This window comes from Talpa occidentalis, unplaced genomic scaffold (genome assembly GCF_014898055.3).
Source record: "Talpa occidentalis isolate TD23 unplaced genomic scaffold, MPIMG_talOcc4v2.1, whole genome shotgun sequence".
Classification (NCBI taxonomy): Eukaryota; Metazoa; Chordata; class Mammalia; order Eulipotyphla; family Talpidae; genus Talpa; species Talpa occidentalis.
Genome location: NW_026555331.1, coordinates 41,982,890 through 42,003,240, shown reverse-complemented (window position 1 = coordinate 42,003,240; position 20,351 = coordinate 41,982,890). Strand labels below are relative to the sequence as shown.

At 37.0% G+C, this 20,351-nt stretch overlaps 1 protein-coding gene across 16 annotated transcripts in view; it reads left to right on the top strand.

Annotated features, from left to right (window-relative positions):
* RALYL (RALY RNA binding protein like) overlaps positions 1–20,351 on the top strand; it is a 610,187-nt gene that overhangs the window by 497,003 nt on the left and 92,833 nt on the right. For all 16 annotated transcript variants that reach the window (XM_054692165.1, XM_054692167.1, XM_054692166.1 and 13 more), the window contains one exon: positions 17,442–17,474. In XM_054692165.1, coding sequence (XP_054548140.1) covers positions 17,442–17,474 — 33 coding nt within the window. The remainder of the gene's footprint in view (positions 1–17,441; positions 17,475–20,351) is intronic.

The window sequence follows — 20,351 nt, the reverse complement described above, 5'->3', positions numbered from 1 at the left end:
CTATTGATTATTTTATTTATTTTCTGTCTCCTCTTATAATGTCGAGGATGATGCACATTAACTTTTAGAAGCTTAACACTCCAGTGTCATTGAACCCCTTTAACACTTGCAAAAGCTTCCATTTCACTTACTTAGTCAGGTAAGCTCACTGAGAAAGTCACCTAGGAATGGACTCTGTGGTTTTTAAGTAAGTATTAGGAGGAGAGAGAAACAGATGCCAGCCCCTGTAGTATATACTGCCCTGAAATGGACATGAGCTTAAGCACTGACAAGCCTACAAGGTTTACTCTTAAAGTGTTCGTTGCAGGACCTGTGAACAAATAGAGTCTTTTTGCTCCTAATCCAGTCTTTCCTAGGCAACCAAATTACTGGCACGGAAATATCCATGGAGACAAAAGGGACATTCCCCAAAAGAAAAAGACAAAAAAAGGTGTCCACTTCTAAAATTCAGAATTGAATATCCATACATCTAGATATGTGAGAATATGTGCTTTGTAATTCACACTCCCCAAGCAAACATGAAATACTGTTGAACCAGAAAATGTCCCAAACATTCACTCAGAGGCTGGTTTAAATTTGTGCAAATGTTTTATAGGAGTGTTTTCAGTTGAAAGAATATTAGGCCTGTCTCCTAAAATCAGTGTAGTATTAACTGTGGCTTGGACATGAGCTCTTGTTCTTCTCATTCTTTGGCTGTATAAAGGAAGAAATAAAAGTTTCCTGAAAGATAATATATTTCAAGAGCCTAGAACTGTTTGAACTGCTCTACAAATTTTACTTAATCTCATTATTATGATTATTCAAAGGGAAAGGTCTATAATAAAGTACTCTAGAAGATTATTTTAATGAGCCTTAAGCTATGATCATGTTACTAATATTCACACAGTCAACTAAACAGGTTATCATTTCTTACAACTACTTAAAGTGGAGAAATTTTTTAACACAAAAATCACATTTAACTCTAGTGTCCTCATATTTCAACACTAAGCACAAATGTAATTTATAAAACTTTCAATTTAAAATGTTTAAAGAAATGTTGACACAATACCCACTAAAATAGTTCTGCTTCAGGCATTTCTTTGCTAGGTGAAAGACTGGCCCATTTAGTGTTCTGCTGTGTTTTCAATGCATAAATATCTATACACTGAATATCTTCCTGTGTATGGAAAGAACATTGCTAAGGTAGAGAGACTAGATGGTATCATTCTTTCATGTAGAGTATCCATCTCTAAGACTTTTTGAAAAAGTTTTATTTGTTTGATTCAAGGAAATTTATGATACTATCCAAAGACATAAAACTATGCCACCAATTTAAAAGAGAAGAAATTAGTAGAATTTAGGGGTAAGGTGGGCAGGTATGATCCGGCAGGGTCATTTTAGAATCATCTATTCAGAGAAAGTAAACTTATCTGGGAGAAGAAACTATTCTTTCCCTAACTCTATCCTCGGAGATAAACTTATTACATATGAAGTAATCTAAACAGCATAGCAGATACCACCGTAAGTAGCATATGAGCACACATATACATGCAAATTTTAAACTAATGGAATTTTTCTTTTCAAATCTCTATAAAAGCTGATATATATTTCATTTATTTATTTTTTTAAAAAATTTATTTATTTATTCATACAAGCACTGGGTACAGTCAGTAGCGCAGGAGGGTGAGAGAATTCACCAGAGCCAGAGCGGGGAGCAGAGCAGGCAGATGGACCGAAGTACACTGATGAGGGGAGCAGCGGGCGGCAGGAGAGGTCTGCGGGCCTTGTGGGACCCTCGCAGGCTGCCGGGGATCCAACTGGCGCTGCAGAGGCTGCGGGCAGCTTCACAATCCAGCGCTCAACTGCTGCGCCACCGGGGAGGCCCTATTTCATTTATTTTTATTGCTTGGTGGAATCAAATGACAGGGGCTCATTTTAATTTAAGAATTTTATGTTGCAAATGAAACAGATACTACATAGTTTGCACTTTAATATCTTTTGAAATAGCTCCTCTTCTGGCCAAACTTCCACTTACACATCAAGATCACCCGGTCCTAAAAAGATGGCAGTGGTGGGCCTCCCCTGGTGGCACAGCACCACGCTGTGAAGCTGTCTGCAACCTTTGCAGCACCGGTTCGATCCCGGCCGGCTGGCGAGGGTCCCACATGACAGGGCAGATCTCTCCTGTCTCACCCGCTGCTCCCCTGAGCAGTGTATTTCGTCAGTCTGCCTGTTCTGTTCTGTTCCCTACTCTGTCTCTGGTGACTCCTCTCACCCTGCCGCGCATCTGTCCTGTACCCTGGTTCTTCTATAAAATAAATAAATAAATCTTTAAAAAAAAAAAAAAAAAAGTGGCAGTGGTCATTAAAAGGAGCTCTGGCTAGAAGTTAGGAAATCAGCAGTCACATCAAGTATCTTCCACTATTTGTCAGTACCAACTGAGTATAAGCAATACAACCTCTTTCAAGCTCATCTTTCTCATAGAGACATGAAGAGATAAGGTTACACCATTTCTTAGTTTATGTCCCTTAGACATGAAGGGATCAGGTTACACCACTTCTAGCATGCTGCAATTCTGTTATTTACTTTCAAGTCCAGAGACTGATATAACATGTATTTGCTTCATTATCAAGAGTATTTCTTTTTCTCTTCAAAGTATATCCAGTAGGTTAAAATATTCATCTCTTTTGCCTAAGTCATTCCATTGCTGAAAGTATATCGAAGAAAATAATCCTAATTATTTTTGAAATATAAGAAAATATGGAATTATACCCAAAATATTCTTTGCAATTTTACTTTTGTGAGTCATCTGTTCCAACCAAAATATTAAGCAGTTAAGCAGTAATGAGTATGGCACATCCATTAGGGGGAATGTTCCCCAAGTGTTCATGATGACACAGGGAAGATTGAGGATTTGATTAGAGGCAAAGAAAAGCAAAAATATATAAACAGTTTATATAACAGCATGGAATTATATAAACAACATGTATTATATAAATAAGTAACCCAAACTATTCAACAAATGAAACATATACAGAGGGGAAAAAATGACGACCAAAATATGACTGTAACTGTCTTTGGACAGTGAGAACTCGGATGACTTTTTTCTTACAACTTTAATACATAATGAAAATTTCCTTTAATGAGAATTTTACAACTAAAAGAGAGAGAGATTTAAAACTAGATTTTTCTTGGTGATAGCTGATAAACATCACATAAAAGCAATCCAGAGGGGAAACAATGAGGATTTCTTGTGCTTGGTTGTTATGCAAAACCATTTCAACAGATAAAGCCCTTCATCTTTAAAACTAGCCTCCTTTAGTCACCATGGTTATTAGAAAAGTTAATTTTCTAAAAGGGCAACTTCATTAACATTAGTTTCACAGTTCAGTGCAGGCCAACAATCCTATGTAGAAAAGCAGTTACTGCCAGGGCTAACTACTGCAAGTGGGCTGTCAGTCAGTGCCACCCCAGGCTTAGAAGTTCAGCTGCAGAGAGGAGTGTTAAGTGCAAGGTGCATGGGGGAGAGCAGCTGAAGTCATCCAGTCTTCAAAAAACGAAAAAGTCAAAATTTATGAGCCCTTTAGTGATGCAATAAAATAAATAAATCAGGAATACAAGGTGATGGCAGTTCTGACTACAGATTAGTGAGCCAGTAATAAGACAGTGGTGCCTGTCTGGCAGTAAATGTCCCTCATTGTATTTAAAGTTGCAATTCAGTCAGTTTCCTGCTGTTGGTGTTTTGAGAGGACATTGTATATTTGAGATACAAATAGTAACAGAAGAGTGTTGAATACAGTCAAGGTTATAGTCTTAGTATGCAGAGCATGGGCCATGGCAGAAAAAGAGGGCATAGGTTCTGTGTTCTTACCTCCTAGCAGAGAAAATCCATCAATGCAGGACAACGAAGGGTAATGAGTCTGAGACTATGAATGTACCAGATTGTACTTTTAAGAAAGTGATATGGCAACCATTTGCTGAGTTTGAAAAGGAAATAGAGGATGACCCACAAAATACAGATAATCATGTGCGAAATAGCATTTTTAGTTGGATTGCTTAGCAACAGTTATGGATACTTTAAGCCCTATTCTTACTAAAACTATCCACAGCATCTTACTAAAACTATCTAATGCTATCCACAGCATCAGGGTAGCAATGCTATTGTGATAGTGTGATAATTCTAGAAGAATTTAAGCAGAATTCTAACTATTGGGTTATTGGAAAAGTCATGATGCATTTTGGCTTGAAAAACATAGAAAAAATACATCATGCCTTTTCTGACAACCCAATAATTTCTTGATTTACCGAAAATTGTCCTTTTTAAATATACTGATAATCACAAATCTCATCTTAAAAGGATTGAGAAGAGAAACATTATATGACTAGTATTTGAAAATAGGACCAGACAACGCTCATTGTAGTTGAACCAGGCAAGGTTTTATTATTAGAGAAACTCATACATGGGGTAGCTAATGAGGGAAAGGAGAATATAGCCTGGCTCCCTGAAGGGGGTTAGGAGGAGATTTTTAAAGAGTAAGTCCACAAGGTGGGGAAGAGAAGAGCAGCATCATAGCTCGTTCTGGGTTGGGCCACACACAGGCATGCACAGACAGGTTACATTCCAACTGTCCACATGGGCTCTCAACCTGCTGCTTCCAGGAAATTGTGAGATACTCATTAGTTAGGATCTAATGCTTTTTGTCCATCATAGTGCCTCATGGTCAGTGTGTTGGGCTGAATTTTTTGGACAGGATTTGCCAGTCCATGATTTAGTACACCTGCTCAAATAGGACTTGGAGCAACTCATTCTACCAGCTCTCAATTTTGTTTACCTAGACTAAATCAGAGAGAGTTGCCATCTAGCAGGCTAGTCAATGGGTCCAAGGTCCCTAGCCAGAGACCCAGATCCAGAATTCCAGTCAGTTATTTTATTCCATTTATAATGAATAAAAACGGCTTGGAAAGCAGCCTTTTATAAATGAATAATCCAGTAGGCTAATTTTCATGAGGGGTTTTAAGACAGTAGACATTAAAATTCATAGTAGCCAAGACAGAAGCCAAATTTTGAGGCAACACAAACTGGTAGAGTGGAAAATGAAGGATAAAATATGTGTTTCACATTAGGTGAGTTCTAAAAGTCTATTGAGGAATGACAAAAACTTTTAGGAGAACTTTGATCTCAGCAATTTTGAGTGGATAACATGATTTCAAGTCTGAAAGGATGACTTAGCTCTAAACCTCTATTAATAATGCTGGCTTAGGGATTAATAAATTCAGCCTGTTTTGGAAACTATCCATGGATCTAGTGAAGGAGAAGAAAACACAGATTCACTAAATTAGTCATGCATTAGTTATTAAGTACTTATTGGACATTATCTAGGCACTGAGGATATCTCGGTTAACAAAATGGACAGAAACTCCTGACATTGCTCTCAAATGTGAGGTAAATGATAGTAAAAATTGACCTAATTAATTACTGACAATATGTTAGATGACAGAAAGTATTGGAGAAAAAGCAAACCAAGAAAAGATGGCTAGGGAGTAGAAAAATGAGCAGTCAATTTTGAATAGGACTGGTCAGTGAAAATATTGCTAAGAAGGTGATATTTGAGCAAAGGCTTGAAGGTGATGAACAAGTAAGGTTTTGCCTGAGGGAAAGGTATTATGGGAAGACGAACTAGCAACACAAAAGTCTTAAAGCAGAAGTATAAATATGTGTTTAAGTAAAAGCTACAATATCAATGTTTCTTGAGCAAAATCAAGCAAGCAAAGCTGGAGCTCTAGAGAAGGTAACAAGGTGATGGAGAGCCAAATCCTGTAAAAGCTCATGCACCATCGAATTACTTTAGTCTTGACTGTAAGAGAAATGAGAGTCTTTGGAATATTTTAAGCACAATTTTACCATGACATGAATTAAATTTTGAAAGACTATGTATTTTGAGACTAGGTTATAATAGAATGAGAGAAGAACATGGAAAATCAGGCAGGTAATATAATATCAGCCGAGATGGAAAGGGTGGTGATGTTATGGATATATTTTGAATGTTGAGCAACAAATTCACTAACAGATTGTATGTAGTCTGTGAGAGCAAGAACAGAGTCAAGGACATTATTATCTTCTGCTAGATTACATTTACTGACTTTAAAAAGACTTATCTATCATATTCAGCAATCTGGGCTGGGTTCAGTTGAATTATTCTACTCTATATGGTGTCCAAAATAGCCTCTGAACTTAGGTATCTGGTACCTCTGCTGATTGGAATATGCTTGGTGACCAAGCATCTTTCCCCACACAGTCACTCCACATGGTCAGCTTCTACTTTATATAATAGCACAGTGGCCTCAGCATAGGCCACAATTTTACATAGTGACTGACTTTGAGAGGGTGAAGGTTCCTATTCTTTTAAATCTGGTTTGCAAGTTCCATAGTGTCACATCTGCCATATTCTACTCATGAGAAACAAGTCTTGAGGCCAGTCCACCTCTTGGAAAGGAACTAATGATGTCCAGACTAAGCTACCATATATGTCTTCGAGATTTTTGGACTGAGCATCTGAACATATGAAGTTGCAATTAAGAGAGATGAACAATACCCATGGAACAAGTTGGAGTAGGCCAAGGTGGTGGTAGAGATTAGGAATTTACTTTTGGGAAATGTTAAAGTTGAGATCTCAATAGACATCTTAGTGAAGAAACCACATAGAAAGTTGGATTCCCAATCTAGAGTACAGGGAGAGGTCTGCACTGGATCGAATTATTTGTGAGTCACTGGTATGTAGATGGCATTCAAAGTCATGAGACTAGATGAAGGCAAACATCAAAGGAGGAAAGAAAGAACAAAGAACTCTAGACTGAGCTCTAGAACATACTAATATTTGAAGTAAAGAATTAATAAAGATAACTCAAGCAACTATTATGGTGGGTCAGTTAAGTGGTATGAACCCAATGAAGAAAATTCTTTCACTGAGAACTAATCAGTTGGGTCAAGTACACCTCAAAGGTCATGTTAACTAATAACTCACTATGGAGGTCAACATTGAAGAGACATCACAAGGCTATAACTATTAGGTTTGGGGTCATTGCTCAATCTTGCACAGTTAACTACAGGAGCAGTGCAGGAGAAGACGGGACCTGGAATTACAAAACCACACTCCTATAAGATAGCTAGAGCCATAGGTTTAGAGGGCCACTAACATCAAGGCAAAATGCAGCCCAGTAATTCAGTTGTAGCTTTTAACACAATCTAGTAGCATGTAATCATGAGTAATCCAGACAGGTGACTGATACCACATGGTTTTATCTGCATGTGACTGTTAAGGTCATTAAAATCTTAAGTGCTAAGATTTAATTTTTTCAAAGAACTAGGCTGGCGGCGGGGAGACCTGCAAAAGGGTACAAGTTCTGAGAGGACTTGAGGTAACCAAGACAGGAAGGCAAGGGGAAGATTAATCTGTCAGACAAGCTTGTCACTGGGAAGGGGGCAGAAACATGGATAAGCAAAGCATAGGCAAGAAATGGAGTTTTTATCATGGATGGAACTGAAGGGGATTATGCTAAGCTAAATAAGTCAGGAGGAAGACAAATACCAGATGATTTTACTCATATGTGGACTATAAAGAAACAAAATATAGAAACTAAGCTATAATAAACTCTGCGTATCTGACTGCACAATTGAGGGTCCCAGAGGGGGTGGATGGAGTAAAAGAACAAGGTGGGGAGGCATCCAATGGACTCTGGTAGAGGATTATGGATGCTTTGGTGGTGGGTGAGGTGTGATAAGTCATCTGAAGAGGTATGAACGTATACCCTAAGTCTAAGTCATATACAGGGTTTTCAAACTAATGTTACCTCAAAAATGATTTGTTGTTTCCCAAGCCTGTATCAGACATTAACTACAATGAATGTAGCTGAATGAATGTCAGGCATTTAATTTAGAGAAGGTGAGATGGCACCAGAGAACTGAACAGGTATGAGAGCGTGGGACATAGGCAAAGGGTGGGGACTGGTGGAGGCAGCAGGGAGGCCTATGAGGACAAAAGTCAAATGTGCACATCAACCCACTGGGACTGGCCCTGTGAATATGGATATTGCGTCACTTAGCAGCGTTCACACTCTGCACAATTTACTGACAATCGAAAGACTGCCAGAACTGTATTGACTGTGATGTCTTCATTTAAAAAAGCAGGGGGGAGATAAATTACATCAAAATTCTGCAGAGTAGGACTGAGTGTTGAGATCTCAACTGGATAACCCTGTGACTGATTATCCACTTTCCCAATCTGAACTCTTGGCAGATGCCCAGTTTCTCTGTAGGATTTAACAGTTATTAGCAAGTAACTAAATACGACAATTGAAAGAGACAGCTGAGCAGCCACTTGCTAGTTTTTCTTAAATTTACTTCCTCTCACTTTATAAGTTTGGAATTAAGTGAGCAAATCTTCCACTATGAAAATAATTGAGTTTGAAAGTGTCTCTTTCCAGGAAATTATTATTTTTTTCTTTTTTTAATGGAAACATCTCCAGAAGTGTATGTGCTTGCTTCAAACATGAGGTGTGGTGAGGTTAGTTCTGGAATTACTGTAGGACAAGGATAAGGCCCGATACTCTGCTTTGGCCAAATACCTACTGCCCCCTGACCAGAGCCCCACGCCTGTTAGAGTCTCCCAGGAGAATCTACTAGTAGTTAATGATTTTTCTTGCCAGAAGGATCCTCTTTATATTTCACCAGGATTCCTCATGCTGCAGTCAATCCTCCCACTGGAGTTATGAAAGAACATTACAGCCTGTCCAAGAGAAATGAGCCCTGTATCCTCAATTTCCAATAGAGCAAAAGTCATGACTGTGGGTGTCAGAACCGGCACTGAGATTCTTGGTTGATACCACAGCCATCCATTAACCTGTCCCTGGAGTTAGCAGCACAGATGGTGGTAACTGTAAATGGAACAAACCAGGGGCCCCATAATAGCCCTAAGCAGATATTTCAATTGGGCATGAAAGCCTCTGATAAAGGTATCACAGAAAATAGGAGGGAATACTGCTTTTTATTTCAGAGAAATAGAATCCATTGTAGGCGAATTCTATCACAAGAGCGCTCCTTAACTTTGTGATGAATTTGATCCACTACTAATGACCAACAAATAACATGGTACAAGTGTACTTTAAGACCAAGAACTCAAGATATTAATCAGACCTGCTCTATGACCTTCTAGCTTTACAAACTTGAGAAAGTTATTCAGTTTCTTTCTGCCTAGTTTTCCTGTGTATAAAATAGAACCAATAAATGTACAAACTTAACCGGGAGGTTATGAGGTTAAATGTGCCAGAAGTCTTCAAACAGTGTGTCAAGTCCCAAATATTGGTTATTATCATATATAAAGCATTTAAGTATGCATTATTTTTATACTAATTGGCATATGTCTTAAAAACCAGGTTCTACTGCAGACTTTATGCCTCTGTTCCTTTTGTAACTTCGAGTAAGTAACTCTGTCAGCACAAAGCTAGTAAATACATATTTGGACACCATTCTCCTCCTTTCTTCTCCATTTTCTGAGGCAGACACAGGTTAATTACAGCCCTTTTACACTTAGAGGCCTGAGTAGGTTTTAGAATTCTGGTCAACACATTGCTCCTGCAGCCACCACCAATTAGAATTGACATGAAAATTTAAAACTTACTTGACCTCTCAGTTTTAAAGCTTACAAGCTTTTAAGGAAATGATTGCTCCTCCTCTCAGCCACCTCCGACTCACACCCAGAGCCTCACTTCTCTACAAATTTCCCAATGTGGTTGGACAGGAAACCACAAAAGGGTATAACTGGGATAATTCTTGTGCTTCTGTTATAAAATAACTATCTTGTAGTTAGCCACACCTGGAAAAAGACTATGGCTGATGTGGGAATGTACCGTAGGAAGGCTCATGTTCAGCGGGCAATGCTATCTTGAAGTTTTATTCCACCAGAGGCACTGGCTAGTCACATTCAGATTTCTTGGAGCACATGGAGGTGAAAAGGTTGGCACCTGTGTGGGCTGTTGTTTCTTCCTATGCTGCCCACCAAAAAAAGTCTGTTCTTCCTAACAAGCCTCTTGCTTCCCAGAGCAAGAGCTCAGGGAGGCCATTTCATAGGCATCTAGAACCCAATTTGGACAGCACAGAAGTCTGGGCTGCTTTCTCTTCTGGTGAGGAAAGAGACATAGGCAAGTGGCTAAGAACCACAAGCAAGTTCTGATTTTTCACTTGATGTTAAAGAATTCACCTAGAGTTGTGTTTTTTCAAACTTCTGGAAATAAATGAATTTTTAAGAATTCTAATAGACTGTGTTATACTTTAATATGCAAATGTTCAGAAAAGGAAGACATCTAAGAATCATTTTACAAGTACTTATCTCTGATCAAAGCCATCATCTTTTGCTCACATTTAATCATTTACCTTGAAAAAAAAAAAAGCCTGTTTAAGTCAGAAGGCCTTGGAATCATGATATGTCATCTAGATGTGTTTAGATTACAAATGGCTACTGATGGAATGTAGACTAAATTTTGAATATCAAAATAAGAATCCTGTAATCTTTAAGGTTATTTTAAAACAGTCCGTCAAATTATTCCATAAATAAGGAGCAAGTGGTTAGCTGAGTGTTAACTCACAATAACCTACATCATCATCATGCTCCATGTGGAGTCAGAGAGACAGGGTCAGCCAGCCAGTGTATAACTTCTTGTATTCTTTCCCTGTAAAACTATAAAGCAGAAGCTACAAATACAGACTTTGAAGTCAGACCTGTGATTGAATTCAGACTCCATCACTTTGCTGTGTGACTTGAGTAAATTAATTGGTCTTTCTCAACTTTAGCTTTTTCAACTGTTCTTGTCAAAATTACATGTATTTAGGGATTGGCACAGTCCTTAACATGTAGTAAGCTCTGGTTATAATGATCACAGTAGACTCAGGGTTTGTGGAAAAAGTGTTGGGGCAAATACTAGTCAACCATGCTGTCTCTACATCAAATTCACCCACATATGTCTTTAAAACACAGTTTGAAATGCAGTTGAAAAGCAACCCTTTCCAACAAGAAAAAATAGGTGGTGAAAAATTTCCTCTATCCCTTTAATGGATTATTTCATTCATTCATGGATTGACAAACGAGATTTAAAACATCTCTAGATTTCAAAATCATCTTTGGAATGAAAATCAGCACTGATCTATATCTGGAATGTAATCCTCCAATTCTCCTACTTCCTGGCTTCAGTTAACCATACACGAGCTACTTCCAAAGAGAAATTTTCTCTTCTGTATCTTCTTTTATTCTGTAGAACTGATTAGTCTGCTGACTAATAGATCCACCCACATGCAGGTTTTCTCATCAGTTAATATTTGGGGGCACCTGCTATATGCTGAGTGCTGTGCCAGTTACAGGCTAGTACAAATGGCTAAGCAGTTCTCCAGACCCTACCTTTGCATTGCATCTACATACCTAGAGTCCTATTAATGCTCCCAGATAGTGCTTCTTTCCTCTTCCCTGTCCTTCCCATTCTACACACACTCTCTGACCACCCTTATTCTTTAATGCAGTGCTAGTATCTGATATATACTAGCTCTGCATTAATGGCATGACTCCTAAACCTGTGTTTATAGCCAATGCAGATTTATAGTCTCACCTGCATTCCATGTAAACATTTCATCTGTTTCCTACTGCATATCTTCATCAACATATCCCAGGATGATGATGCATTAGAATATAACTACTTCATCAACCCATTCATCAATCTGGATTCCTTATATCTGCCAACTGGCCATCCATGAATCCAGAAATAAGAATCAAAGTACTCACCAGTACAAAATAATAACAAGGATGGCTAACATTGAGCTGTCTATTAATTAATTTATCTAATTTACTTATGTATTTAATTCTCAGAGCAGCCCAAGTTAGGTCTGTTATGACCTTCATTCTGTAGATGAGATCGTTGAGCCACAAAGAAGAGTGCCTAACTTTTTCCAGGCCACACGACCAGAAGGTAGTAGAGTCAGGATTAGAATCAGACATTCTAGTTGTAGAACCTGTATCCATAAGTCCTTTGGCAGCTTCATCTTAAATGCAAGTCAGGGCTTGGGGTGTCTAAAGAGAATAGATGAGATGGTAATGAAAAGTGTTACTACTTGGTAATTTTAACTACAGAATCCTATAAATCTAATAGGTGATCATACTTAAAGGTACTTTAGCTTCATAAAAACTACTAGTCTTACAAAGTCCTGATACTTGAAATCACTTCTGCAAAAACATCGCATATGCCCAAGCACAGGGACATGAGCCAGCAAGATGTCACCCAGGCACCGAGCAGTTTGTTCAGCCTGACTGGAGCATAAAATTTGCAAGGTGAAGTAGTAGAAGAAAAAGGCTGGGAATGAATTTTTAGTTATATTGAAAAATTTGGACTTTATTCTGTGGGCAAATAATGGACGTAAAGGGGGGTGGTGAGACAAAGTTCATCTGACAAAATTAATGACAGCCTCTTATGAAAAGGGTGTGATTCTAGGCACTTGAAATACAGTGAAAATATAGTGAGTTCCTACTTTCAAAAAGTAAGCAATCTTAATGGGAAGCTTGAAAAATATACTAGTGATTTTAATATACCATGATTAAGTTTCAGAAGATGTGCTGTGAAAATAGTCATGTGAGAACAGGGACTGGTTAGGAATGCACTCCTAGCTGCACTCCTAACCAGCCCCTTATGCCTTATAGGAAAATACTTCCTATAAACACTCAGAAATTTGTAAAATTTAGGTCAGAAAGATGATACAACTCTGCTCTCAGAGATGACTATACCAAAAACAAAAACAAAAACAAAAAAAAAAAAAAACAGAAGAAGGAAGATCATTGAGGAAATTATGCTGATAGCCCATGTAATGATCATTTGAACTGTGATAACAAAAAGGAGAGGTCAGAACAGAAAGAAGAGGAACATGACAATAGAAATGACAGAACTAAGAGAGTCTACTGAAAGATTCTAATCTTTCTAATTTGATCATATGAGTAACTGTGCCACTGAATTAGGGATAAAGAGGAAAGAACAGAATGAGGGAAGAAGACAATGAATTTAGTTTGGGACATGTTCATTTATAGGCACCTACGTACCATTTGAGATGTATGGTGGTCAATTTAGTCACCCGCCATAAATAGAATGATATTAGAGATATGTATTTGGAAATACTGAGCATTTCACTAACGTTTTGAAAACATACATCAGTTTTCTTGGTAGAACACAGAAAATATAAAGAAAGGAAATGTGACAACACCATAAGGCACATACATACATATGAACATATGTACACCATAAGGCACATACATACATACATATGAACAAAACAAACAAATTGACAAGAGCAGGGTACCATGGGAGGCATGAGACATGAACTTTGAAGCTAGAATACCTGAATTCAAATCCTAGCTCAATCACTTTTTAGCTGTGTGACCCTGGGCAAGATACTTAGCATCTTTGGACATCAGATTCTTCATTTTGTAAAGTGAGATCTATCTTAGAAGGTATCATGATATTTAAATCAGTCAAAGCCTATAGCATTTTTAATACCTTGGCCCTTAGTAAATACAACTTAGTGTTTTGTTAACTACAAATATAAATCCTTTAGCTCTAAATAATCATCTTTATTTCATCCTCTATTTTATAGTTCTTCTATTTATAATTTTTCTGAAGGTTATGGTTTGTTTATCTTCTAATTCCAGTGAGTCCCGAATGAAGAGTTATAAAATTCACTGCCTATTTCATGTTAAAAGTAAATCTTAGGGAAGATAAAATCAATCCTTTTCTTCACAAAACAATTATCTTACAAAAAATTTTAAAAACAACTTAGAAAAGTTCTCTCTGCTCATATCACAATGTAATCATCTGTTTCTAAGGATTCAATTGATAAACATTTTTCTCCAAAGGGATTTTCTCCTAGAAGTTTTCTTCTTTTACATTTTTTTTTTTTTTACTTTCAGGACTAAAATTGAAAAAGTGAGGTTTTCATATATTCAAGGAGGTTCAGCCCTTAGGGGTAATGGATTATCTTTGGCACAGTCATGACTGAGGGTGAACTGTGCTAGTTACTCTAAATGCAAAATCTTGTCTTCTTCACAACAGTCCCTTGAGTTAGCTATAAGGTTTGCTATGTAATTAATGAGAAAAGTGTAAGAATCACTGGATGGTCTCAAGACTGGGGAAGTTGACTCCATATTGGAGCTGCTGGTTACAAAGCAAAGCATCATTCAATTTGTGCTGGTTGTCATGTTTCCTCTGCAGTTTCTCAACATTTTGAGGATAACACATGAGTTTGGATAATCTGAGGGTGGCTCTCCAACAAGATTTCTGCTCTACTTTACCACTAAAAATGCTTGGAAATCCTGGTACCTAGGGCTTTTCTTCAATGTCTGAAAATGACTAGTGGGCATTGATCATCTTTTACCTTGAACTCAAAAAACATCAGCAGGTACCTCCCAATTGGGTCCATTAGAAGGCTGAACATGGAACTGTCAGATAATTTTTGTCTAAGTAGAGACTCAAGTTTTATATTCTTATCAGTCATAAAAAAAAAAAAACGCTAAGTCTTTTAAGCTAGGATTTTTGCCTTCAGACTATTTTCATAGTGTTGGAGACAATAGATATTGGAAGACATGACTGTCCCTGTAGATGAAGGTGTCAATATTGGCTTCATGAAGACATGCACTTGAGATAAACTTAAAAGATCAATAGATCATGCATAGGGTAAGGAGGAAAAACAGTATACTGGCATAGAACTAGAATGCTTAAAGACACCAAGCAAAGCTTAACAACCAGATTTGTTGGGCTTTACGTAGATAAGTTTCCTGTAATAATATGGTTATAAGAGAAGTGATAAAGAACAACATAGAAAGCTAGTGTGAGGCATGTTTCAATGAGAAGCTCAAAAGTTTGAACATCATCCTATTGTTACTGAAATTGTTGAGACGGGTGTGACATGAAAACAGCATTTATGGAAACCAATCTGTCAGTAGAGTCAGATACTGAATTGGTGATGTAGAAAGGCATTTAAATTATTCTGTACTTCTAGGTTTGGGAGACTATCTTGATATATTTTAAAATAGAGTTCCTTCTTCCAGTTTGTTTTCAGTTCTTTCCAATAATGTATTTCATGTGTTGACACACTTGTTCTTTACAGCCTGATAGTAAATATTTTCAGATTGTGCCCTTATAGTTGCAACTACTCACCTTGCAGCACAGCAGCAAAAAGCAACCTTAACCAATACACAAATGAATAAGGATGTCTGTGTTCTAATAAATTTTATTTACAGAAGCTGAAATTTGAATTTCATGTAATTATACATGTCACAAAATATTCTTATTTTGATATTTTCCAACCATTTCAAGAATGAAAAACCACTCTTAGCTTGTGAGTTGTGCAAAATCAGATGGTGGACAGGATTTGTTCTGTCGGCCAGAGTTAAAAAACTCCTGTTTGTATTAGAGCAGTCAGAACTCTCCATCTGATCTCATCTTAAAAACTTTGAAATGTTGCTGCAAATGGCATGAGTTTATCTTTTTTGACCACCAAGTGGCATTGCATTGTGTATATATAGCACATCTTTGCAATCCACTAGTCTGTTTGGGGGCACTTAGGTTGTTATAAATAGTGCTGCAATGAACATGGAAGTGCAAGTATCCCTTTGAATTAGTGTATTTGTGTTCTTCAGATAGATACCTAGGAAGGAATTGTTGGGTCATACGGGAGATGTATTTTCAACCTTTTGAGAAAAATCCATACTGCTCCACAGGGCCTAAACCAGTTTATGTTCCCACCAGCAGTGTAAAAAGGATCTGGAAGGGATGATGCTAAGTGAAATAAGTCTGAAGGAGAAAAAAATACTGGGATGTTGTTATTTATATGTGGAATATAGACAAAGAGTCAGATAAAGCCAACCCCCAAAACTAGTATTTGAAAGAAAACTATAAAACTGAATTAGGGGGAAGAGAAGGGAAAGAGGAAGAGAGGTCACAAACTGAGGAAGGAGCACAGTGGGCTAAGGTGGTGGACTATGAGTGCTTTGGTGGTGGGAGCCATGGTAACAGCACCAAAGCGGAGTGGGGAATCCAGTACTTTCAAAGTGCAAACACCATTGTAAACCATTATCTCAAGGAGATAGTTAAAGTGATGAGCAATGTGGTAAAGATGGAGACAAACTATCTAGTACTTTTCAGAAGGTATTTTTTTAATTTTTTTTTATTAATTGATTTTTTTCTTTTTTTTCATCACTGTTCATTTTTAAACAATATTTGCTTCCCCCCAACCCCCTCCAGGTGTAGTCCCCATAGAGTTTCCTTCACCAATGCACCCGTGCACCATCACCTCAGTCCCCTGAGCTCCTCCCTCCCTCCCTCCCTCTGATCCCTCTCCTGCCTCCTCCCCTGCAGTATGTCTCTGATTTATAATTGTCTGTTTTTGCTTTGTTGTGTTTTGTACTGTTATTATTTTTTTTACACTGATGTCTTATTTGGTTCTCCTGTATTCCTGCTATAAGTGAAACCATCTGATGTTTTTCTTTTTCCTTCTGGCTTATTTCACTGAGCATAATTCCTTCTAGCTCCAAGATATCACAACTAGCCAGAGGTTTCGGGATTAGAATTCTCCTTTACTATGTTAAGAGTTAGGGCCTCCCTGGTTGCCCAAGGGGTTGGGATGCAACCTGTAAGGCTGTCTGCAGCCTCTGCGGCACAAATTCGATCCCTGGTCAGCCAGGAGCAACCCACAAGACGCAGCAGACCTTTCCTGACTCATCCACTGCTCCACTTAGCAGTGTACTTTGGTCAATCTGTTCCCCACTCTGTCTCTGGTGACTCCTCTCACCACCCCCCAAACCTCTGGCCTATACCCCAGCTCTTGTGTGCATAAATAAATAAATCTTTAATATATATATATATATATATATATATATGTTAAGAGTTAGAAAAAAGACCTGGTTAGAAGCATCACAGAGGTTCAGGAGGAACCTCTGTTTTGACTCCATTCTGACCCAAGTGGTCTTGCTGCTTCTCACTTCATTACAGAAATTTACTGGAAATAAATTTTCAACCAGTAAATAACCAAATGCATGATAAATTGCTTCACTACTGGATATACTAAAACATCTACAAACAAATTACTGTAAAAAAAGAAGAGTAGTGTGTAAATCAGAATTAGACTAAAAATATTATTTAATGTATCATTTAACTGCTACATTCCCATTCCTAGTCTCTCATTTTATTTAGCCTCTGCATTAATCCAGCCAAAATTTGAATTTGTCTAGATTAGATCTTAATATTTTATTTATAGCTCCTCGTAGATTCTACATCATGCATTTTCATCCAAATAAGTTTAATAATGCTGTCATACTCATATAAAAGCAATTTTAAATGTACAGCAAATTATTACATTAAAATTAATATTTACCTTTTTTTCATAGACTTGAATCAAAGGAGCCTTTCCTGTCAGTTGGGTAAGTCTATGTCTAAATATTTTAAATCTGAATTTTTTAATTGGTTTCTAATTCAAATTAACAAGACCTTCCAAGTTCATATTTTCAAATCATGTAACCCCATAGTAAAAGTCATAACATATCACTGAATGCCTCATTTCTTAGCAACATTGCTATCTACATTTTATAGAAACTTAACTAAAATGTTCTCTCCACTGTTCTGTGACTTCAGAAATTAAGCTAATGGTATATATGAAATTCCTTATTCTTTATAAAGCCAAAAATGATGCGCAGTAATCATTGTCATAGTGCAAAGATATGCTCAGCTTGCTTTGTTAAATTCCTCTGAACCAGTGTCACTATTCCTAGTCTGTCTTTTCATTTTGTATTCTTTCCTTTCAATCTACTCCAGTATTTCTTCTGCCTTTTTCTCTGAATCTGTCTTCACAATCTATAGCTATTTTTTTTCCTTTTCTATCATTTCACTTTTACTTTTCCACTCCATTTACTAGGGCTGCCTCTCTGAACACAAAATTGAGAAATCCTGAAGCAGATTAAGTGGGCCCAACTTTCTTCCTCTGACGGTATCATTCTGACTCACCACACGTGTTCTAATAATAATATGTTGGTCATAAGAATACTAATATGCTATTTCTAGACATTTAGAGTAAACTAAGAATCAGCAAATTTGTTTTTAATTCATCTATTAAATTATTCTTTGACTGATATATTAAGATATCTTAAGGAATTTTGCATGTTCAGCATTATGGTTGATATCAAATATCAAAATATGTTGGAAGATGAGAGGTCAAGCTTACAAGAAATACCACTATATTCATGCCTATTAGCCAGAGACATAGGCTTGGGTTAGATTTTTAAGTGATCACGTGAATTTTCTTTTATTACTTTATTTGTAACCCTTGAATATTGCTGTCACTCATCGAGCAGCGTGATTCACTTTCCCCTTTTACTATTCAGAAAAGTATTTCATAAAGTCATTGAACACTGGAATCAAAATAATTGTTTAGGATGCTGGGAGAGAAAAACGGAGTAGATGCATTTATTGGAGGACTTCATGAAAAATGAAAAGTCAAGATGATCTGGTCCCAAAAAATCATTAGAACATGCTTCTTTCTGTCATTGATCATCAACTCCTATTGTTAAAAATCTTTAAGCCTGAAGAAATCTTTTATCTTGAATGCATATGTGTCCTCCCCTCCAGTCAAAAGGGCTGAAATAGCTTCTCTTCATGCCTCACTTAATGCAGTTTCTCTGCAGCATTTCCTATACTTTGAGATGTAATCCTCTTTTTATTGTTTACCTCTGTCTTACAAAAGCAGGCCCTAAGTCATCTTTGTTTTTAATTTATCAGGAGTTTAGCATTCATTATTAGAGTCCCAAGGAAAATTTCCCATAAATGAATTACTGTCATATCATTACTGAATGATATAACATTCAGTAAATGCTCAAAATAGGAAAATTGGCATAGTGCTAAGAAAATTTTGCTCTTCCTTAGGAATGTCATAAGTAAAATGGGGTGAAATATGCAACACAAATGGTTCTGATAGCTAAATGTCTCCATTCTCCGTTGTCCAAAGTATGTACACCTCTCTCCTGATCCAGTTCAATAAGACGGTAGAGTGATAGTGAACCCAATGGACTGGTACAAGCCAACCGGGCAATAGGGAGTTCTACCATGAGAACAATTTGCCACTTTTAATTCATAGTCACTTGCTGAAGAGAATGAATGGATGGTGTGTGGTCTATAGTACCAGTTCACATATGAATATGTGACATTAATGTTCTAAGAACCTACATATCTTATCTACATAAATGTTAACTCTATGTTTAATAAAAAAAAGTATGAATCATATTAATGAATAGCTCAGTGCTAAATACTGCCTGCCAAGATCTTAAGGTACTTGTGCATATGTAATTCTATAAGTTGCCTCTACCCTCTCAGCCTCTTATATTTACAAGCTAGCTCTATTAGTCTAGGCAGTTACTTAAACTCCCAAGTTTCATAGGCTTAAATGTGCAATGCAGATTAAATAAGATAATTTAGAACAAGCATTTAGTTCTGTTCTTGGCACATAGGAATTGCTCATAAATCTTAGCTATTATTGCAGTTCTAGAAGGTATATGCTTGTATATTGCTCTAAACCATTAATCAGGACATTCTGAAATAGTTTAGAAAATAAAGTACCACTTTCACAGTCTGTGTTTTGAGTCACATGTTTTATAATAGAGGAAAAAAAATAAAAATTGTGACTAGAATGAGCTATCAAGCGAGTATAGATCTTGTTTTATATTTTAATGATGAACACCAGTAATTATTAGATTTTCTTAATGGAAAGAAGTATTAACAAATGTTTAATATTCACCTTTCTCTTTGATAAATGTGCTACACTAAATATGAAATTAAATTTTCTGAATATTGCAACATAAACTCAGTCTGATTATACTAATGGAAAAAAATTGTAAAAGAAAGTTATAATACAAGGAAAGATTTACTTATGGAGATAGAGAAGGGAATTATAAAAGCAAGTTAGATAAAATCTCAGATCTCAGCTCCTCAACTATATGCTTATATAAGAGGAATGTTCTTTCATATGCATCACTAAGTAATTTATAAAGTAATGTCATTAGGAAAAATGAAATAAATTTTATTTTATTAAAAAAATAAATTTTAGCCTGGGATAATGTATGAAGGCTTACCAGCAACTGATTCCATTCATTCAGGACTGGTCCGTAGATGTAACACTTTCCAAGGCTATCTCTGCCATTCAGATACCAGCCAGGCCTGGAAACCACTGTCTGTGTTTTGGCTTGCATCCTCCCCTGTCCTACCCAGGTTTTCCTTATAAATATGTGTGGACTCTGGAGGCTCTTTAGAAA